Source organism: Micropterus salmoides, unplaced genomic scaffold (assembly GCF_014851395.1).
Source record: "Micropterus salmoides isolate LMB-PRFRI ecotype aquatic unplaced genomic scaffold, ASM1485139v1 Ms_hic_scaffold_14, whole genome shotgun sequence".
Classification (NCBI taxonomy): domain Eukaryota; kingdom Metazoa; phylum Chordata; class Actinopteri; order Centrarchiformes; family Centrarchidae; genus Micropterus; species Micropterus salmoides.
The window spans coordinates 23,628,391-23,648,407 of NW_024040485.1; the positions used below are offsets into that span (position 1 = coordinate 23,628,391).

The 20,017-nt window shown below is 39.8% G+C and overlaps 1 protein-coding gene across 1 annotated transcript; it reads left to right on the forward strand.

The window, feature by feature from the left end:
* The first annotated feature begins 1,994 nt into the window (after nt 1-1,994).
* tfr1a (transferrin receptor 1a) lies at nt 1,995-19,467 on the forward strand. Its single transcript, XM_038718573.1, has 18 exons — nt 1,995-2,145; nt 9,208-9,257; nt 11,677-11,914; nt 12,059-12,245; nt 12,394-12,616; nt 12,701-12,823; nt 12,958-13,053; nt 13,587-13,726; nt 13,875-14,026; nt 14,122-14,241; nt 14,440-14,525; nt 14,644-14,707; nt 14,859-14,926; nt 15,044-15,111; nt 15,278-15,371; nt 15,515-15,736; nt 16,017-16,175; nt 16,665-19,467. Exons 2-18 carry the CDS (start codon nt 9,225-9,227, stop codon nt 16,905-16,907), a joined length of 2,316 nt encoding a protein of 771 aa, XP_038574501.1. The 5' UTR covers nt 1,995-2,145; nt 9,208-9,224; the 3' UTR covers nt 16,908-19,467.
* Nucleotides 19,468-20,017: the final 550 nt, after the last annotated feature.

Consider the following 20,017-nt stretch of genomic DNA (forward strand, 5'->3'; position numbering starts at 1 on the left):
TCGAGGCAATAAATAAGTACGCTGTGGTCAACTGTGTCAAATGCTGCTGTAAGATCTAAAAGCATAAGAATCGCATAATCTCCAGAATCAGATGAGATTAAAAGATAATTAAAAACTCTTAAAAGTGCAGATTCAGTGCTATAAAATTTCTTAAAACCAGATTGAAACACCTCAAGAATCAAAAAGACAAAAACACAGTAAAGCCAGACGGCTTTTTTCCATGGTGGTCCTTTAATATTCAAGACTCTACAAAGATGAAAATGGTACTCCATAGGGCAGTATGTTGTCCAGTGCTATTCAACATTATGATAAATGATAAATTTGAAAAAGTTGAAAGAAATATTGGGAAGTCTTTATATGTATATGATGGGGCCCTAAGGATGAAATTTGAAATTTATTCAGAAGAAAATATGGGCAGCAATTGTGGAGGAGGAACAGTGGGAAAAAAACTGGGGTTTTGCGGTGTCAGTTTCAAAGACACAAGTGATGTTTTTCCAGGAGACATTAAGAAGTGTCCTTAAAATTATATGGGGCCACTACAACATCATTGTCAAAGATATATCAGGCCTTATTGAGATGATATTATGGATGGACAGCATATATGTCAGCAGCAGAATGCCATCTTAAAAAACTAGATGCGGAACAGCCTTAAGCTTTAAGGACGTGCAGCGGAGCATTTAAGACCTCTCCAGTTGCTGCCATGTAAGTGGAAATGTGGGAACAGCCACTAAGAAGAACAAGAATAATGTTAACATACTAGGTTGATCTTCAGGAACACTATAGCTCTCACCCTGCTGAATCCATCTTAGAAGAGGGTTGGGAACACAATAAAAGTAGGCTAATTGTTTCAGTTTTTGATGGGTGAGGAATGCTAAAGCAGAAAGCCTTGGCCTGTGCAGCATAAAATATTGTGCAACAGTCCCGTATTCAGATATTCGTATATGGTTATTTGTAAATCCATCTATTTACTTGAACATACAGTGAGTAATCAAAAAGAAATCCTAGCATGCATACTCAGGAAGGATAGAAGAAAGTTACATAGAGCAGCACTATATTGATAAGCGCATGGTGTTTACTGATGGCTCTCAAGACCTAGAGACTGGAGGGACAGGAGCCGCCAGCATGCAAAATGGGCATTAAGAAGAGAACCCCAGATCATCTGTCGTTATACTGAGCTTATAACCATTTTGATAGCATTGTAGTGGGTAGAAGAAAATAGTGAAGGCAAAGTAGTCAATGCATCACAGTGCTGGGCAATGCTCACCAGTATTAAATCTGTTAAGTCCTGCAGACTGGTTCTGGTATTTATTATCCATCATTCTCTGTTTAGAATGTATCATAAGGGATTGACTGTCTGCTTTGTTTGGGTTCCTGTCCATGTAGAGGTAGAGGGAAATGAAGACGCTGATATTCTGGGAAACTAGCCCTTAAATCAAACATGCACGTCCTGTTAAGTAAAGCTGAAGGTAAGACATTAATTAAAGAGCAAATGCCAAAGAAAAAATATAGCAAGAATACTGGGAACTAAATGAAACTGAAATACATCTTTACAGTATACAGAAACATGTTGGTTTGGGAAGAAAGTTGGGCGGGAGCCGGAAGACAGAGACAGTCATTACCTGTCTAAGGATAGAACACACAGGGTTTAACCACTCACTTCGTGAAATAGATAAACACCCAACTGGACACTGTACAAAATGTAACAGTTTAGAGCCAATTCAACATGTGCTGGAGGAAAATAGCAGCAGTTGTAGGAAAAGCTAAGCTTAGGTTCACTGTAGAGAACCTCATTGGGGATAAAGACTGGAGAATATCTAAGCACCTCATTAAATTTCTGAAGAATACTGAATTAATGTTGAGGATATAGGTGTTGTTTTATTTTGTCTGTAGTTTTTAATTGGTTTTGTTTGTTCATGTACGTCAGTCTGCAAAGCATTTGAGCCACACTCCAGTCCGGTAGGTGGCGGTAGTGTACCTAATCGCTGGTTTCCAACAAAGAAGAAGATGAAGCCGATAAAACCGCTTGACAGCGTGGTTGAGCCAAGGGCACCGGTTGAAAGACGAGAGATAGCAAGGAAGCTGCACCGAGAGTTACTTTGCATCAAAGGCCGTCACAGAAGAAGTTTGCGGTGTGTTGGAGAGAAGGTGAGAGTTTTATCCGCGACACACACAATAATTCAACCTGAGCTGGATAGGCGTTACAGCTTAATGTACTGAAATAACGATTACTGCCATTCAAAGACGCTCTGTGGACGGGCACGAGCCCTCGTTTTTCTTTAGAGAGTGTATTGGCCAGATGTATTGCATATGTAATCCTTTTTAAAGTAACTTTTAAATGCAGATTACCTGTATGAATGAAACGTTATGCTGCCGTGTCCTTAGCACGTACGACAAAGCCTACAGAAGCAGAAACTGTTACACCACCACCTGTCATTTTTTTAAGACACGTGGAGGTTTCCAGTACTACAGATGGAAATCTTACATTCACAATGTTGGTTGTTACATTGGCAACGTGACAATCAAGGGCGCCATAATGAAGAAAGCCGGTAGTCACGTTCAGCAAGTGAAGCCTTCCTGCTGAGGGGGTAACCCTGTCATTAGGTAGACATTACACTAGCCTGTTTACTGACCTTGATCAATGCTGTATAGATATGCTTGTAATTACAACAATATCATTGCTCTAACCTCCAGTCTAGAAGGTTTTAAAATGACCCATACTGCTTTTTCGCGTTTAACGTTACGCGAAGCTAAAAGACGATTTTATGGGCAAAATGCCTTTTTAGGAACCAGATTTGGTTATGAGTGAGTTGTACCTAATGCGGTGTAACATGACAAGCCGGTGAACTGTTGGCTGTCTTCCTTTTTTTGTCCTTGAAGAGTAACTTATTATTGCCTGTTAGTGCATTTTAGGTCACATAACATGGTGACAACTTATATAAAGCAGTGTTGGGAAGAGACCTGCTTTCAGTTTTAGTAGTATCTGTAGTAGCAGTATTAGTCAATTATAGTAATCGTTTACTGTCTCAAATGTTGCACAAAGCCAACCGCAAAGATTGAGTGTGTGCCCTTTTTTTATATACAGTCTATGGTATGTGCCAGGGAGACATGCACACCATGGTGCCACCTGGTGGGTCCCCTGTGTAAAGGTGTTACAAAGCACCAAAACCTGCATCATAGTTAAACTCTGCTTTAAGTTGACAATAAGTCATTGTGTCCTCTGCACAGAGTACAACTACATCCTGTGTTTTGCCGCTCATGTCTATTTCAAATGCGCTGCTGTTTTTAAGAATACGTGTGTGTGTGTGTGTGTGTGCCTAATAATAAATGGGATTTGCCAACCTCACTGTTCTACTTCATTTTCCCATGAGCAGCTTGCAGCTTTCCCCAGTGTGACTCTCACATGATTTGCCACCGCACAATGACTCCTACGCACCCTTGACCCCTTCTCCTCCACTGCTCCCCTTATCGTGTATCCCTTTTTTATTCTCACCATGCCTTGTCTCCCTCGTTTCCTACCTTTACATCTCTCTGTGCCCTGGTTTTCTCTTGTGACCTTTTTGTGAAAGAGTTCGGTTGCCAGAGATCTGTAGACTAGACCAATTTCTCATTTAATGTGGGGGGGATGTAATGGTGAATGAAGAAATTTTAAAATTAAACTCCTAAATAAAGAGAATTATCAGTAAATCAAGTCTTAGGAAAAAATGTTATGCTTTTATACAAAATTTCATGCGGCTTTAAATATGTTCAGCTGTATTAATCAGTTTAAGTCTTTCAAGTATTTGTGCATTAATTTATTTAAAAAGGCAGGCAAATTAAATATAGTTACAATTATAGTGTGATTAATGTAGGCTTGGCTTGTCAGCTGCAGGTAGTTGTATTGCCTAGGATATATCATTTGTGTATATTTTTTTCAGTTATAAGTACAAGCTGCTGTAATATTTCTACCATGTCTAACTAGGCTACGTACACATGAGTGGCTTGTCTATGCACCTATGATTTCTCAAATTTCACTTTTGTGTCTTTCTGTTGAATATACACAAACGCATACAAGATGTATTAAGAGCCGAGAGCTTGGACAAATAGGTTAAGTTATCATTGTTATGCTGATGTTTTTAAGGTTGCACTGCCTAGTATTAATTATGTAATGTTGAATGAAGAGATTACTTCACTGTCCACTAATGGTGGACTCAATTGGGTTACTTCAGTGAGTGACCGACTCTGTAATTGCACGAGAGAAGGGCATTTTGCTATTTCTTTTCTGCCCCCCCCACCCCCCCAGTGATCGTAAACTGCATACACAACAGTGCTGTTGAAATGTAAGAACGGAAGTCTTCTTGCGACAGCTTCAGTAACCTATTTATAAAGCAATAGTTTACTACTCTTTTAAAACAGGATTTGTTCAGTTACCAATAACACTGAGGAAGCTAATTTTGCAACAAGCTTTAACCCTGGAAACCAGAGAGGAATTCACCTTTCTCACACTGACAGTGATATTTAATCAGCCTGCAGTGCTGTGCAGTCCTTGAGGGTGAACTTGCGTTGTGCTTTATTCAAAACAATTTCCAGGCTCTTGCATGCTCTTTGCAATGTTTTCTAAAAAAAATTAAGCAGCCCTGATATGTGAGAGTGGCAGGCTGTTCCACATTATATTTGGTAATGTGCAGATGAACTCTGCCCAGTATAATCTCCAGTTAAAGCTTAAGGGACCATGCTGCCCTGCCCTCATTTAGCATGACTGTCTAAAAGGCCAAGCCTGCGAGTGTCATTCCCAGAAGGGCGTGACTCACTTTTGCTCCTAATATCTCTCTTGCACACATGTCTAAGAATTATTCAATGGAGATAGTCCTGGTTCAGAGACCGCTACAGGCTAATGGACGCCTTCAAGGACATAAAGCGCATGCTTTAAAGCGCATGCTTTATGTCCTTTCTTTCTAGTGTAGTGTTAAAAGTTGTTTTGCGTTTGTCTTCTTTTGAATGTGAACTATACATTCTTGATTTGTGTCTTATATTGCTAATACCCATAGGTCTCTCATCTGAAAGGGTAGCTAATCTGATTAAAGTATTAAAGCCTGGTATGTGTGGTATGTAAGATTATAGATGGGGCTCTGCCCACCTTAGAGGGCAATTGGCTTTACAAAGCGGTTAAGTGTGGTCTATCAATTTTTCAAGTCTATTGTGAAGTGTCTTAAGTTTGTGTTGCAAAGCAGGCTGTGAATAAGAAAAATGGGTTGTTAAGCTTAATTTTTTTTTGGGGGGGGGCAGCGAAGTCAAGGGAGTCCTGGGGCTGGCTGATGCAAAGCCATGCTCTAAAGTTAGCTGTACTTCATACTGCCTAGAATAGTCGGTGTTGTCTGAACTAAGTTATGTCCAGGTTCCAACATGTCTGCACCCCTGTTTGCTTTATTTAAACACACTTGGAGTACAAGGTTAGGCTTTATCTATGCTGTCTTGGAAGCATGCTGCTCAGAGTTTAGCAAGGCCATGCTTTGGTGCTGCAGATTAGGGCAGGCCTGCCTGCCAACACAAGATCTCCTCACGCAATGTTGAGTTTGGGATCTGCCCCTTCAGTGAAGCTTGTAAAGCTTGGCCTCTGGGGGTCATTATGAATTTTTCTCTGCTGAACACGCATCACTCCAGGCTAGCTCTGCGTCTTTTTTCAGCTTAAATTCTTCTGTTTGATTGTGTTTCGTTTACATTTAAACAGGCAGTATACAATGACCTGATAGTGCACAAATAAGGTTGTGAGAAAATTAGACTATGAAGGGTATGGTTGAGCCTGCGGTCAACAAAGCAGTGTTTTAGTCAGTCCAAAGTTCGGTAAGTGTGGAAATGGTTTAAGCCCTGAGCAAGCCCATGTTCTTCTCACACAGAAGTGGATTGTTAAGGGCTGTTTCCTCCTTAAGGACTTGATAAGACCAGGGTTGTTTGAGAAGTTTTGTTCTTTTCTGAAGGTCAAACAGGGTAGGAGAGGCCATGAGGGTTTGCTTGGTCAAATCATCCTGTCTGCTCACTAGACCTGGAATTAGGGTTGGTTATGAGTTGCTTTACATGTGGCTTAAGCAATTTGTAGGTTAGTTTAAGGTGGAACTGTGACATACTGCAAACTCTTCATGGAAAAGCCATTTGTTGGAGGTTCTTGCTATTATATGCTCACCTATGAGTCATTTGCAAATACTTTGAATGCATAGTTCACAGTGATTTGGGTGAATCAAATTGTTGTGCACCAGGCACTGGTATCCCCTCCCAGTACATATTTAAGAATACATTTTAAAAGTTGCTCCATTTGAACAGAGCCCCCTCTAGCCAAGAGATGGAGACAAGGCAAAAAGTACACACAAAGCACAATTCTCTTACCTGGTATTAATGGTGCCCTGTTAACTATTACACAGCCTTTTTCAAATCCCATTTATGTTTCCGCCATCTACATTGTTGTCCAGTGTGTACTGTAGAGCCCAACCGACATGGGATTTTTAAGACCGATCTCTATTTGTTTTTTTGTGGTTTTTTTGTGGTTTTTTTTTTTTTTTTTTTAAATCCAATAGCCCCCCCTTTATATTAAGAAACGCATTACATAAAGATTATCCGTAACATTTTATGTTAAGACATACCACGATACCATGACATGTGTGTAATGTGTTTTTTTTTTTTAATATTACTGACAGATATTGACTAATCAGCCACTTTCTCGACAGCATTCCCAACAGCAAGGTTGCACAGATTTATGGCTGTGGAAAGACCATGCTTGTGGGTCGTATGCATGCGCAGAACCACGAAGTAGCACATCTCAATAGGTAGCATAAATCGACAGAATGCCAGTGTTCTGACGATATATGCTGCCTTGTTGAAAAATGCTACGGTAGCGAAAATCAATAGCAGAGTCTCAAGTTGCTAATGTGCAAATAAAATGCACCTCAGAAGGGAGGTGGTTTCTCATGTTGCCTTTTTCTTATATTAATGTCTACTGATAAATGTCAAAAGCTGTAAAATGAAGACACAGAAAGAAAACATGAACGGTCTATAATGATTCTGAGGTCTTATAACAGGGTTTTCCTGCCATTAAGACTTAGGGGTGATGCCCACAACATGCAGTGCCATCACTGTGGAGCAACAGAACCAACCAAATTACTTTCTCCAGATCTAAAGGTTGTAGTTCCTCCTGTAGACTGATCTTTGGGTGTTATCTGCTCTAGCTTTTCCAACTATTTGTTCAGAGATGTGGTGAAAATAATGGCCCAATATGATGTGAAATTACATATTTTTCATTGGAAAACACAATTTCCTTTTGGAGGACCCAACCCCCCTGACCAACACCAAAACATTCTCTAAAGCTCACATTAAACTGGGAAAACACTGCAGTTTTAAGCTATTCTAAGGTGCATTGCATGCTCATGGACACGAGAGCAATGTTGCTGAGACATTTTGTTGGGGGTTTTGTCATATTCAGACAAAAATTTTGCTTCACCTCCGCTGCTAAAACTCCATCCTAGGGGAAACACTGCTTTTCTAGTCATATCGGCTGTTATAAACACAGATGTATTTGCAAATGGCTTATATCGGCCGATAATATCTGCAAAATGAGAAATCTGTTGGGCTCTAGTCTATTGTCATAGAAATATGGCGTAACTTTTATGCTGCTTCTATTAACATCCCTTTGTACAAGCCATATTTGAACCAAAAATCCCTAACCTGCCCACAATTGTGCTTTTATGGTGACAAAGGATGTGATTCTACTGGTTGTTTTTTTTTTTTTTTTTTTTTTTTTTTGTATAGCAATGTTGTTCATTGGGCCAAAGGGGATACCCTTTTAGAAAATTGAACAACATTGGCACTTCAGGAAAAGTTGCAGTGCTTGGTTTTTTTGCAGGCCTATCAATTTAACAAGTTTCCAATTAGACAAGCTCAGTGTTTTTGTAAGAACATGTTTACATTTCTCACACGTTTGATCATTTAAACTGTTTATTTTCACTAGATGTGTTACTATTCTACATGTTGTAAACCTTATCACTTGAGGGTGTTTCTGTGTGTGATAAGCCAAGCTTCTTGACCACTACAGTCAACATACACATCTACTGCTATGCCACAGCTAAATCCTGTGTTTCTTACTGAGATTACTAACCTGACACCTGTAACTAATAATTACATTGCCTTAAGTATCGGCCAGTATCATGAATTGGGCTATGTAGTCAATCGGCTTCACAAAATTGACACTGTTACTCAAAGACGATCCTTAGCCAGCATTCAAAAGCAGCAGTATTAGGCCATGACGTGGCTATGCAGTGTCCAAGTGTCAAATACCAGTGAATCGATAGAAAACTCACTGAGTGGTCAGAAATTCTATACTGTGACATTGTTTCTCTCATACTTTAATGTCCATTTATAATAGAAATTCTTCTGATATGCATATGTTTAAGAACTGTGTATATAAAAGCCTTCTGAAAGCAAAATGGTTCTGATAAGTTATTATCAAGCATATGTCTTGTTAAAAATGCATTGAGACACAGGACCCATTTGACCTCTTGTATATGATGCAGCTTACGCAGCAGGCCTCTCTCCTGAGGACGATCACATGCATGGTTCTTATTCCACGGGTAGTGCGTTACAGTGTTGAGAAAATCTACAGAAGACATGCATTTCAGGTCTCGTTCCTCCTGTTAAATTGAGACGTTGCTTTGTTTGGCTGGTCTTTTAAGTCGGAGCTAGTGGGAAGCTAGTTATTCTGTAATTGTATTCTTCTGGCACTGGAGTTCATGTAGAGGGATGGAGTCTGTGTTAACCAGTGTCAGACACTGGTCTTTTGTGCCCAGAAACTGTGCTGCCTTTCTAGTTGGCAGCAAAGGAAACTCTATGGCTGTTTAGACAAGAGGTGGGATGTGTTCTTTGGACACCCCATTATTCCCACAAATGAAACTGATACACACTGTATAGAAATGAAACCTTAAAATATGTTTATACACCTAAAATTTATCTTTTAAAGATAAAACACATCCCTTTTGTTGACTAGCAACTAGTTTTACAACTACTACTAGTTTTTAGAAAGGTGTATTTATAGCCACTAAGTCTACAGGGATGAGCATTTCATACTAGAATAGATGGCGTTTGTGTTATATTTGAACACTTCAAACTGTGAGAGAACAATCAATTTTGAGGCCTGATTGCTTCATTAATACGCCTTCTTTGTCTTGTTTTTTTTTTTTTTTTTTTCTTAAGCATCCTGTGAAGCAGAAATGGACCAGGCAAGGTCAACGATATCCAAAATTGTGAGTATTGTAACTAGCATTACAACTATAATCTTAAAATAACAAGCCTTGCCATAAAGAATAATCCTCCCCTCATTACCACTTCTGAAATGAGTGTTATTATAACTGTCTTTGTTGCATAATTGAATGTTTTGGGAACAAATATTTATTACTTTACACTTCATCAACATCATGCTGAATGATTATTAGGCAGAGGAATGTAAATCTCTTCAGTGCTGTTAATGTTGCATGTTTAAGTGCTATAAGTTTGTCTTTATCAAGAAGGATGTGATTATATTCTAATCGCTGCAAGAGACAAAAATTGTACCACTTTGAAATAATATACATTATAAAGAGTTTAAGTTATAACGTCTAGTTATTGTAATTCATTACATTTTTATAGATTAGTATTAAACCATTAAGAACAACTTTTGAGAAGTTGTTTAGCTCTGTAGTTCCAGTTAACTGTTTCGCCACTTTCGAAAATGACAACGGAGCATTTAGGCAAATCTGTTATCATAGTAACAAGTACAAATGCAACCCTATTGGACTTTTGTATTGGAAACCTATTTTATCAATGAGTTACCACCATTTGTAATGGCAGACTTGATGGCTTACCAACATTTTCAACATGCAATTAGAAACCTATGAGCCTTTTTATTAAAGAATTGTATAAATCCAGAGCACAATTTTGCGATGGAAAATCATTTGTAACTGCTAGCCAGGCACTGGCAAATTGTTGGCTAATTAAAAGGCAGGAAATGTAGCGGTCAAATGTGCCAATAGAAACTCATATGCAACATCCGTATAGAATATAAAACGAGTACAAGAAAGGAACTTGCAGCCATTGCTTTTTGATGTGTTTTCAACAAAACTGACACTGCACACCACACAGTCCTGTTCCCCACCAATGGTGAATAACTTAGTTTTACATTTTCCTTTAACCCAGCACAAGCAATTTGTGTTGAAGTTTATTACCAAAATTTTTATTTTCATTTGAATAAATATGTCTACATGTAGTCTGTAACGGAAAAGGGAGTACTTCCCATTTCCTTCTGAGCAGATCCTCCTGATAGAAGAACTAGTGCTTTGTGCTCATTTTCAGTCGTCGTTCATCCTTCATTTTTAGTTCTCAGAAAGCTACTACTGTAAGTTAATTTTGTTATACTATACCTTGACATTCTATATTTCATATTAGTACAGTATTTATCATATTTGCAGGTGATGAGGAAGTATTCTTCTAGATTGTCTGCCATGTGCTTAGGCCCGAAAGCCAAACTGATTTGTCTATTTTCAGAGAGTAAAGTCTTCTGATCACACTGCATCACGCACTGAAGGGAAAAGTTAAATGTGCTACTTAAAACATTGACCGAGGGGAAAAATAAATAGAAAGAGTGGGCGACCGTAAAAGTGAAACGAAATAAACTAAGCACTTTTTGGTTCTCTCACTAAGCTTCAAAAATGCAAATATGTGCTACAGGCTGCTGAAATGTCATTGTCGGCAAACAATGAGTTTGGGTTTCAGTCTTCTGATAAATCACCAGATCTGCAGGATTCCTTCACTACAAAAACATTAATCTAGATTGTAACTATTCAATGTGTTAAGCTTCTTTTCTGTGCAGGGGTGTCCAGAAGTTCTGAGGCTTTTTTTTGGTTGTTGAAGGGTCCATCAGAGGGGTCTTCCTGATGGATTAAAGTGCTAGCTAAAAGAACAAAGAAACTCATGCTGGAGCACTTAACAACCTAAAAGTTGGTCGTTATTACTTTAAGCATTAACAAAGAACATTTACATTAGTGAAGCCATTAGCTACAACTTATATACCCTTTATTTAAAGTAAGACTTATTAGAAAATGGTAAACTGTAGTGCTGCTGAAACACTGGAGGAACTTTTTATACATAAACTTCTGTAATAAGTGAAGTCATAATTGTACAAACCCCCACTGGTCATAAATTCCAGGTTATGTCCTGCAAATATCGATCTTCAAAAATATGTTATAGTGCTGAGCAATAAAACAAAACGATGTAATCTTCCTCAATAACAATATAACAGATGTTCAATAAATGTGTTTTTTTTCATTTGATTCATGAAAGAATTGGCCCTTTAATCTTAAGATTTATTTGGTTGAGGAAGGAAAAGAGGCAAAATTATTTAATTTTACTCATGCTTAATTATGAATCTTTTCAACAAATGTTTTGAATGGTCTACCACAGACTTAAGTGAACCACAATTAACCATCTGGTTTCTTCTACTTTCACTCGGAAGCAAAAATCATCCTTTAAACTTTAAAGAAACAATGAATTAACATTTATTGTGATAATTATCAAATGATATGAAATTTATTATCGTAACATTTTTGGCCATATCACTGTCCTGATTTGTTCGTAGCTAAATAACAAACCATATTTTCTCCTCATAGCCACATTGTTCTGTCTTCACAGTTTAACGGGGAGCCACACTCCTACACGCGTTTCAACTTGACCCAGAATATGGAAGGTGATAACAGCCAGGTGGAGATGAAGCTGTCATCCGACATGGATGAGGAGGTCGGGGGAAATGGCGTGGGAGACCACCTCAATCACAACTCCAACAGCAAACCCTACGTGTCTCCAAAGCTTAAACACACACCCCAGAACCTTTTCTTCATGGCAGCCTCAGCCCTCCTCATCTTTATCATTGGTAAGAGGTCAACCAGGACAAAACTGAAATATTACTGTAACTTGATGCATTGCGTCCTTGGATGTTTGCCTTCTTCGTCTCTGTCAGTGCAATTGTTCAGTCTTTCCCTGGTTGTTCCTCATTTAAAGCCACTGCCACTTTCAGGGATCTTGATTGGCTACTTGGTTCAACATAAGAAGGATACTCCTCCTCCCAGCTGTGCAGCCTCTGTCCTGCCTTTTGAAGACCCTGTTCCCCACGAAACGGGTGCCGCCCCCCTCATGGATTGGGACGATGTCAAAAAGCTCCTCGCTCAAAAACTCAGTGCAGAGAAATTTGAGCCTATTTTCAGGTAGCCTAAATATAAAAGCCCACACGCTGTAGAATCTGCTGTGAGGCAGTATTGGCTTCTTTACAAAGTTACTATTCTTGGAAAATGTTGTCTTTGTACTGCAGTTTTAAAAGCTGGTTTCTTTTTTTTTTATTTCCACCTATCCTAGTGAGTTTTCCAGTGAAAGTCACCGGGCTGGTTCTCCAGGTGACGAGGTTCTGGGGAACAAGGTCCTCAAGAAGTTTAAAGAGTACGGCATGAACACCTGGACCGACGAGCACTTTATTAAGGTTCAGGACCCCCCAGCTTCTGGCTTCAACAAATTTGTTTACAAAGGAACGGAGGAGCGTCCAGAGGGATTCCTGTCCTACAGTGCCAGTGGAACTGCAAATGTAATTTACAAGCTAAATTAAATGGATAATATTTAAAATTAAGTAAAATGCAGTAACTTATTTTTTATTTTGGGGGGGGTCCAGGGTTCCATCTTGTATGCATATTACGGGATGGAAAATGATTTCATGTTGCTGCGGGACAGGAACATAAACCTGAGCGGCAAGGTCATGCTGGTCAGAGCTGGTAAGATCAGCTTTGCTGAGAAGGTGGGTGCTTTTAGTAAGATACAGCTTTTTGTCCCCTCAATCACTCTACAATACGTGATTTTTGTACAAATGAGATTACTGGTTGGTGACAATAATAGACTGTAGTAACTTTATTTCCCCCTTTTTGCTTACAGGTAGCTAATGCTGCTAAAATGAATGCCTCTGCTGTGCTGATCTACCCAGACCATGACAATGATAACACTGCTAAAGACATTGCACTCTTTGGACATGTGAGTGTGGACAGTTCTGAAGCATAATGTCGAAGGATGAAACCCACTGGACAGATGTACATATGTAGTGTTTTCATTTTGTGCTCTAACATGCCGGCGGGGGGGGCGCAAATTCTTGCCAGTGGTTCACATTAATCCATTAGTGGTGGTTTGCCCAACAATGTGGCAACAAAAAGCAAGGAGTAAGAAGACTGCTTGACACACGCAACAATGCATGTATTCTGAACACTGTCAACACAACTGTAATGTAAGAGGCAGATACACTTCACATTTAGGTGCTCTTCAAAGGGGGGGGGGGGACTTCATCGGTACAGTACTTATACAGGAAGTACTTATTTGTTTTTGTTTGTGCAAATTCTGAGTTGTTTTTATTAAACAACTTCAAATTGAAGCTTGAGGGTAAGGCTCCAGGCTACTGGGATTAAGATTATTCTGAAACACAAATTTAAAAACGTGACTGTCGACTCATAACTGCTTAGCAAACTCTTTAAAACCTGTCTTTCCCTCTGACCTTCCTTCTGTCTCTCTCACAGGTCCACCTGGGTTCAGGGGATCCCTACACCCCAGGCTTCCCCTCATTCAACCATACCCAGTTTCCACCTGTCCAGTCTTCAGGCCTGCCTCAAATCCTGGCTCAGACCATCACTAAAGTCATGGCTGAAAAGATTCTGCGGTAAGGCTCACATACGCTGTGGACCATCTTAAACAACAATGCTGAGGGAAGCATGATGAATACAGTGCCGATCCTCTTTAATTTATATTTGTTTAAATATTCCTTGTGCACTGTGAGTTCCATAGCATTGTTTGTGTGCATCCCACAGACAGCTGGGGGGTCAAAGTGTCCCAGAATCGTGGAGAGGCGGCTACAAACTGGGAGATGAGAGCGATCTTATTACCGTGGAGGTCAACAATGTTCTTACTGAGAAAAAGATGCACAACGTCTTCGGTGTCATCAAAGGCTTTGTGGATGCAGGTATATTCAGATGTTTTAACAAGAGACGCATGCTGTGATCAGGAGTTCGGTGTGCTGAAAAAGTGAACATCTTCTCATTGTCTTATTTATTTTAGATCGATATGTGATTATCGGTGCCCAGAGGGATGCTTGGGGTCCAGGCTTTGCTGCGTCGACCGTTGGCACCAGCATCCTTGTTGAGTTGGCACGTTCCATCTCAGAAATGGTGAAGAATGGTAAGTCTAAATGTTTTAACATGAAATGGTGCAGGATTTTGTCTGGAAATAATTGTACAAATCAGATCCTACCTGATGCAAGTCATTAAACAGCTGAAGAAAGTAGTCGGAGGATATGCTAGTCGAATTCTTGAGTATTTCGTATTTAGCGCAGGCACTGTTCTTTTTCTAAATGTGCATTTGTTATCCCCTTGACAGACGGATTGAAGCCGAGGAGAAGCATTGTGTTTGCTAGCTGGAGTGCTGGAGAATATGGGAGTGTTGGCGCCACCGAGTGGTTGGAGGTGAGAAATGAAACATTTTGGACATGAGGTTTTCCCAACTGCACTTATTTTGATCGACAGCTTAATGCAGTTATCATTGGTGTTAGAACACTTTAATATAATTTTTTTGTATATCCAGGGTTATCTGTCTTCTCTCAGCATGAAAGCTTTCTGCTACATCAACCTGGATGGCGCTGTAACAGGTATTAACTGTCATTAGTTAAAAACATTTTGGGAGCCCCAAGAGGTCTTCCTGCTTGACTCTAAATCAGGCAATTAAATATTGAACACTTTCCTTATACCTATAATATGACACTGTTTTCAGAATGGCTGAGTTTAATTCTTCTTTTCCAGGTCAGACTGGATTTAAAGTAGCAGGCAGTCCCTTGATGCACAGCCTGTTCGAGAGCACTCTGAAAGAGGTAAATCCACAGCTCGAGCACATTTAATACAAGCCCACAGTAATGGCAGTTAAATGTTATCAATTTGTCTGAATGTTTTAAGATATAACGAACCATATAAAATTCTCTCCTCCACAGGTGAAGACCCTAAACAAGGACATGAACCTCTTTACTAGCTTTGGAAAGGGGAACTGGGAATCGAATGTGTAAGTCTGAGCAAGCTATGGGTCCAGTCAGTGTTTACACATCACCTTGACAGCCAAGCCTTTCTCACTAGTATCATACACAGCTGGAATGTATAGGATAGTTGTCACTCATGTTTACTACCTAATCTCCTAATTCCACTTATTATTTTTTATTATTTTTCACCAGGTTGGAGCCTCTGAAGATGGATAACGCAGCTTATCCTTTCCTTGCCTTTTCTGGCATTCCCTCAGTCTCATTTAGATTCACCCATGCAAATTCAGTAAGCCATCCTGCTGTGCTATAAGTTAAACACCACTTTTTTGCGCCAATAGCTGTAACCCAAGACAACCTTGTACATAGCCATTATGTTAATGTTTGGTATAGAACACCAATTCTCATCACATCTTGGTTTTCCCCTCTCAGGACTACCTGTACTTCGGCACAAAGCTTGACACCCAGGAGAAATTGAACGGGGTCACGGGCAACAAGGTTCCTCAGCTGGCTGAAATGGCGACCCGGTTCGCAGGTCACATGGCTCTGCGGCTGGTCCACGATCATCTCCTGCGGATGGACCTGGCGAAGTATGACAAGCTAATACGCATTCAAGTGGCTCAGATCAACGCGAAAGTCAACAATGTTCAGAGGGTAGGTGTTCAGTGTTTTCTTGCTGACTTGAATTGAACTTTGCCCAACAGATTCGGCTGTTGTTGCTTCCAAGAGTCTGTATGTGAATACCATGTCTTTATCCATATAGATGGATAAACATTAAATCTACAAAACTCTCATTGAAATTCTAGCTTTGTAAAGTAACCAGTTTACTTTTTGTTAATTCCTGCTTTGATTTATTAACTCTAATGTGGCCAGACACATCCATTTAGTTGTGTTTACACTAAATTACCCTGGCGGATGCTGTGTCTGCTTCCAGATGCAGCCCCATCTGTTTCCCAAGGCCCTGACAGTGCAGTGGTTGATCTCGGCCTCCGGGTCCTACAGCCGTGCCTCTCGCAGCCTGGCGGCAGACATCCAGAACAGCGACCTGGAGGACATCGAGATGTGCCGCATCATTAATGACCGCATCATGACTGTAAGACCTGTACAACTTGGGGTTCATCTCTTAAGATGAGTGCAAAAACACTATTGATGGGGATATCTGGAGGGGTGTGTGTGTGTGTGTGTGTGTGTGTTTTTTTTTTTTTTTTTTTAATTAAGGCCCTAAAGTATTTTCTTAATCTGTGTCCTACATGATCACACTATTTTCCAAAGTTAGAACAGTTTAGCGTACCACCCATGAGACACTATATTTATATTTTTGGCCTTGCTTTTCTCACTGGTTTGAAGGGAACATGTATAAAAGGTGCCTGGCATAGTACAGAGAAATAAAGAACTTGTCACAATGCGCTCAAAAGTTCTAAAGGAGAGAAGGGGACTGGTGAATGTCATGTTTTTTTTTTTTTGACTGGAGGTAATTAAAGATCACTTTATCGTGATCATCAAAGCAAACCAATAATCCTGTGACTTGAGAAAGCATTGAAAATTTCCATCTATACACCATCCTGTGTTCCTCTTTGTGTAGGTGGAAAGGAACTTCCTGTCGCCCTATGAGTCTCCCAGAGAGAATCCTTTCCGCCACATCCTGCTGGGCTCCGGACCTCACACACTCAAGGCTCTGTCCGATCACCTGGATGCCCTCAAGACCAACAACCCTAAGGCAGACACCGACCTGTTCCACAACCAGTTTGCCCTGGCGACCTGGACCATTCAGGGCTGTGCCAACTCGCTAGCAGGGGACATCTGGGCTTTGGATAATGAAATCTAAAAACTATCTCCCACCCCTCCTCCCTTGTTTATGGTTTGGCCCTCTTTACAATCATTACAGTTGTCAGCGTGAAAACCAGTAGGCTGTGATCATATACCAACAGTTGCACAGCTTTTTAAATGAGATCAAGGGGATTGAGGAAATGTTTCTAAATGGATGGCAACATCAGTCATCACCTCTGTTCATAATTTCCAACATTTCAGTGATTTTTTTTTTTTCTTTAAATCCAAACAATATTGTTAAAAATGACTTAAGCCTAACAGTTTATTAGGTCACTACTTTTTTTTTTTTTTTTTTTTTTTTTTCCCCCCACTTTGAAAAGAAAAAATCTTGAATTATTTCAACATGTGCTACGTCACATTGTGAATACTTTGGTGCTAGTAACGACTACCTTCAAATGGCCATGTTATGTGACCATACTACTTAAATTGGCATTGGTCTATGAATGAGTTGAATGTAGCGAAAGTGATGCCTTTTCAGCACAGTATCGGGTCATAATCACAGCAGAGGCTGTTTCCCAGCTCATGAAACACAAAGTGGCAATGTGAGATAATGGCAAATAACTCTGCATTTGTTTACCATAATGATTACAAGATCAAAACTGCTGGTATTTCCACTGCTGCTGGAGCCGCATGTTCAAACCTGAGCTGGTTTACGTTGGTAGCTTTAGTTTCACACTGTGCTGAAATCTGTTACTCAACTCATTGTCAGAGATTCAGAAGTTGCCTAAAAGGACCAGAGATTAATTTTCAATAACACAGCTGTTGCACAGAACATGCACCAAAGTGGATTTGGACAAGTAACTGTCGTTACTTGGTATTGTTAAACACTTGTGCTGCGTTAATCATAGTCCAAATTACCCGCAACTTTTCAATTTGAATTAGTTCATTATCTGAATCGTCCACCTCCTGACATGAGAGCACGTCTCTGTAGGACTTTCAAAAACCAAGGGAGAATATCTCCAACCTTGTGGCACTGCAAGAGAAACCGTATGTCTATTTATTGTGTTATTTATTTATCAGTGGCAGGGTTCACTATAAATATTTTTTTTATTGCCTTTTATAAAAATGTATAATTATCGGAAGCAGTGCCTTCCATAATTATGACAGTTATACTGTCGAAATGACAAAAGCAGCATCTGCTAAAAGAAGTGTACATGTTGACCGAAAGCCAGTACTGAACACACAACGGCACAACTCAAAGCTCTACAAAACTGACACTGGATTGGTCTATCAGGCACGGCCAGCTCACATATCGCACCTCAGAAAATATTTACTGAGCACCTCTGTCAGACTGGTGCCTCTGTACATGTACACTTCTCATCCTGACAACATTATCGGGAGCAGTGTCTTCCATAATGTGCAAAAAGAAGGTAGTTTTTGCCTACCTGTGTGTGTGTGTCCGTATCGGAGGCAGTGCCCTCCATATTTCACTGTAGGGGTGGATGTTTTTATTATCGGGAACAGTGTTTCCCATAATGTGTGTGTGTGTGTGTGTGTATATACAGTACAATGCTACACAATACCAATGTTGTCTGCATCTTTAGAACACTTGTATGATGCTTCCATGCTAATGTACCCTCTGTAACTTCCTCTTAAGGTCTGCAGCTTCTGCCCACAGATCTCAATAGTGCTGGGTTTTAACATCACCTCTTATGGAAACATTTCTGTAATAAGGTGAAGAAGCTTCATGTCTTTTGCAGTGTCTCATTTTATTCAAATGCTAAAAATGTGGTGTGTTGGTTTTTTTTTTTCATCCTTGGGCTTCATATGGAACTGATGGAAGGCCTTTTACTTTAAAGAATGAATAACAAACATATTTGAGACCACTGGTTACAGCAGTTTGGTCCAGGATTTCCAGAAAAGCTCACCACTCTGCAAAATGCATTTTATTAATGATTCAGTCAGTGTGAAAGTACATTCTACTTTCTGTGTTAAGAGATTTCCATGTGCCTTTTTCCTCATGACTGCATTATAGAGCTCAGTTTCTACATACAGTACAGTATGTAAAGAGGTTTTGGAGAATGTGTATTTGGCTTGTTTTGTTTAGTTTTTACATTTTCTCCCCCCCATGTCTGCTAGAATCAAGTTACTTGAAATGCCTGTTGTGCTACTAAAGTTACTGGGAAATGGAGAATTGTGGAAAAAATGAAGGACTATAATCAGTGTAAAATTCAAATGTTACAGCAGTTTAGCAAATCGTAAAGTCTTTAGTTTTTATTATGAAAAACCACCTGAAGCTCAGAACAACATTGTATTGTAGCTATTTGAAATGATCTATTAACCATTCATAGTTTGAGTGATTTTTAAACTGATCTGCCAGGCTACAATGAGGCAGGTGCTCAAAGTAGCATTTCTAACTTTGGTTATCTAACGCTCAAATCTAAACATCTTTACTGTGAAGATGTAGGAATTTGTCTACAAAATTGGTCTTTGGTTTCCGTAATTCTGACAACGTGGATAAATGATTTAGAAATTGTTAAAATAATGAATTTTTTTTTTTCTTTAAATACACAAGTTTGCTTGCTTTACGTGTTGCTTCAATAAACAATCGCATCACAGCTGTTGAGTCATGTTGTGACTGTTGGTGCTTGATACTATTAAGTAGCTATTTGAACTCTTCTGTGGAAATAAAATAAGGTAGGTTTATTGGTCACACTACAACAGATTGTAAAGCGAAATTTACTGTGACTCCCTTCTGCTATGTAGCAGACAAATGACAGTAAATCAAATCACAATGATCCAGAAATAACTATAACCATATTCAGTGGAGCAGAGCTGAGGATGAGTTTACAAGTCTCATAGCTTGGGGGGAAGCTGCTCTGCAGTGTGGTGATGCAGAAACTTCTGTCAGAAGGCAGCAGGGTGAACAGCCTGGTGGGTACTGTCCTTTTAATATCCTTTGGGCTCTGTGTCAGTATCTTGCCTCACTGATTCTTGGTATATGGGTACCAATCACCCCCTACAGAGCCCTCTGGTCCTGGGCCATGCACATCCCATGTAGTGTTTCCAGGCATGATGCTTTCTATTGCTCCTCTGTAAAAGCTGACAAGAACTTGGCACTGGGAGCTGAGTGGAGGGCTGTGGAGATGGCATCCTCTGTGGATGTTA

Excerpts from the sequence above, each read along its gene's own strand:
- tfr1a (XM_038718573.1), top strand. The coding sequence starts at position 9,225 with ATGGACCAGGCAAGGTCAACGATATCCAAAATT. Across the intron at positions 15,112-15,277 it reads GGGAACTGGGAATCGAATGT|GTTGGAGCCTCTGAAGATGG; the intron begins GTAAGTCTGAGC and ends ATTTTTCACCAG. Across the intron at positions 15,372-15,514 it reads GATTCACCCATGCAAATTCA|GACTACCTGTACTTCGGCAC; the intron begins GTAAGCCATCCT and ends TTCCCCTCTCAG.